Source organism: Myxine glutinosa, chromosome 5 (genome assembly GCF_964187855.1).
Source record: "Myxine glutinosa chromosome 5, kmMyxGlut1.1, whole genome shotgun sequence".
NCBI classification, from domain to species: domain Eukaryota; kingdom Metazoa; phylum Chordata; class Myxini; order Myxiniformes; family Myxinidae; genus Myxine; species Myxine glutinosa.
The window spans coordinates 66,211,060-66,213,559 of NC_136265.1; the positions used below are offsets into that span (position 1 = coordinate 66,211,060).

The following is a 2,500-nucleotide window of genomic DNA, read 5'->3' on the forward strand; positions in this document are numbered from 1 at the left end:
TTATAACGACCTCGGGACAGACCGGATCAATGCACAGAATTTTAGCACCCAGCGAGTATTTTAAAATGTTCTGCAATGTCAGAGTTGAATCTCATTCCGTGTGTGTGTATATGTATGCATATGCGGGTGTATATGCGTGCGTCTGTGTGTGTGTGTGTGTGTGTGTGTGTGTGTGTGTTTGTGTGTGTGCATATGTGTGTGTGTGTGTGTGTGTGTGTGTGTGTGTGTGTAGATGTGTGTGTGTTTGTGTGTGTGCATATGTGTGTGTGTGTGTGTGTGTGTGTGTGTGGCTGTGTGTGTGTGTGTGTGTGTGTGTGTGTGTGTGTCTGTGTGTGTGTGTATATATGTGTGTATATGTGTGTATGTGTGTGTGTGTGTGTGTGTGTGGTGTGTGGTGTGTGGTGTGTGGTGTGTGTGTGTGTGTGTGTGTGTCTGTGTGTGTGTGTGTGTGTTTGTCTGTGTATATATGTGTGTATATGTGTGTATGTGTGTGTGTGTGTGTGTGTGTGTGTGTGTGTGTGGTGTGTGGTGTGTGTGTGTGTGTGTGGTGTGTGGTGTGTGTGGTGTGTGTGTGTGTGTGTGTGTGTGTGTGTGTGTGTGTGTGTGTGTGTGTCTGTGTACGCACGTGTGTCTTTTTTGGCCGTTGTTTGACTTCTGTCCATTTTGTCAGTGTCATTTATTCACAACCCTCTCATTCATCCTCTTTCAAAATGTTATTTATGGAAAAGGAGGCTTCAGCCATTACAGACGTGCCAAGAAAACGCCTGCTCAATAAAAAAAAAGCCTTGCAGCAGGAAACGACTCTCTCGCAATTCCCAATGCACAATGGGAGCCATAAAGCATTGCATTACTTCGATATAAATAAATAAAACTGTCATATGGAGATTAAATATTCTGTTAAAATAGATTAATCAATTAATTAATTAACGTGTTTGAGATTTATACTGAACTTATGATGAGGCCCAATATTTAAATTAGATTTGGCTTTCTCAAGGAGCGTTTATGATTACGCGTGGTTTTTCCTCAACCACCTGAAATACTCTTGCATTGACGGCATATGCACAGATATCCTTGAAAGGTATTTCAAACTTCCACGTTGATATCACAAATCAAAGCATCCGCCGTCGACATCATGTGTGTTATTGTCCATATTAGGTTTGAGCTCCTGCCTCTTCAACTTTGCCAGAATTTCACATACCATTCTCCAGGTATCCAAGCCCGGGAGCCATTTTCCAGATAGTTTGTAGGTAATCAAACAATTGCATGCTTTTGGTCGTGTTCAAACAAATGTGAACTATTTGCTTATACAATGTTCCATTCAAACTGACATGGATGCTTCAAACTGACATGGATGCTTCAAACCAACACGGATGCTTCAAACTGACACGGATGCTTCAAACTGACACGGATGCTTCAAACTGACACGGATGCTTCAAACTGACACGCATGCTTCAAACTGACACGGATGCTGCTTCAAACTGACATGGATGCTTCAATCTGACACGGATGCTTCAAACCAACATGGATGCTTCAAACTGACATGGATGCTTCAAACTGACACGGATGCTTCAAACTGACATGGATGCTTCAAACTGACATGGATGGTTCAAACTGACATGGATGCTTCAAACTGACACGGATGCTTCAAACTGACATGGATGCTTCAAACTGACACGGATGATGCTTCAAACTGACATGGATGCTTCAAACTGACATGGATGCTTCAAACTGACATGGATGCTTCAATCTGACATGGATGCTTCAAACTGACATGGATGCTTCAAACTGACATGGATGCTTCAAACTGACACGGATGGTTCAAACTGACACTGATGCTGCTTCAAACTGACAAGGATGCTTCAAACTGACATGAATGCTTCAAACTGACATGGATGGTTCAAACTGACATGGATGCTTCAAACTGACAATGATGCTTCAAACTGACATGGATGCTTCAAACTGACATGGATGGTTCAAACTGACACGGATGCTGCTTCAAACTGACAAGGATGCTTCAAACTGAGATAGATGCTTCAAACTGACATGGATGCTTCAAATTGACATGGATGCTTTAATTAAAAAGCAAAGGAGGATAGGAGAAGATGGGAATAAAACAAATAGGAAACTAGATATTTTGGGCATCGGGGTCATGGAATGGAAGGGAGCAGTGGGTTCAAAACGTTTCTTTGTTGTCTATACATAATTTGTACATGTAATAATTGGCTGCCTCACCTGTGCTTGGTACAACGGTGATTCTATAGCCCAAAATGTCTCCCCTGGGCATCTTCCAGGAGACATGGACGCTGCTGGCATTGAGAACCCTAAAGCGCAGGTAATGAGGTGGTGCCACTGAAGGAAAAGGAGATGAGCGTTAGTGCACACAGTGGTTCGGTTGCCTAATACAACACACAAAGCAGGACGTCACACACAGGCACCTGATGCGCTTTGCGGCAAACATAATTTGAACTGTCAGATTCCAGAAAAAAAACAAAAAACAGTG

General features: G+C 42.7%; 1 protein-coding gene across 1 annotated transcript in view; it reads right to left on the reverse strand.

Annotated features, from left to right (window-relative positions):
* LOC144892290 (collagen alpha-1(XII) chain-like) overlaps nucleotides 1–2,500 on the reverse strand; it is an 89,487-nt gene that overhangs the window by 75,799 nt on the left and 11,188 nt on the right. Inside the window, exon 3 of the mRNA XM_078778126.1 lies at nucleotides 2,233–2,349. Within this exon, the coding sequence (XP_078634252.1) occupies nucleotides 2,233–2,349 (117 nt within the window). The remainder of the gene's footprint in view (nucleotides 1–2,232; nucleotides 2,350–2,500) is intronic.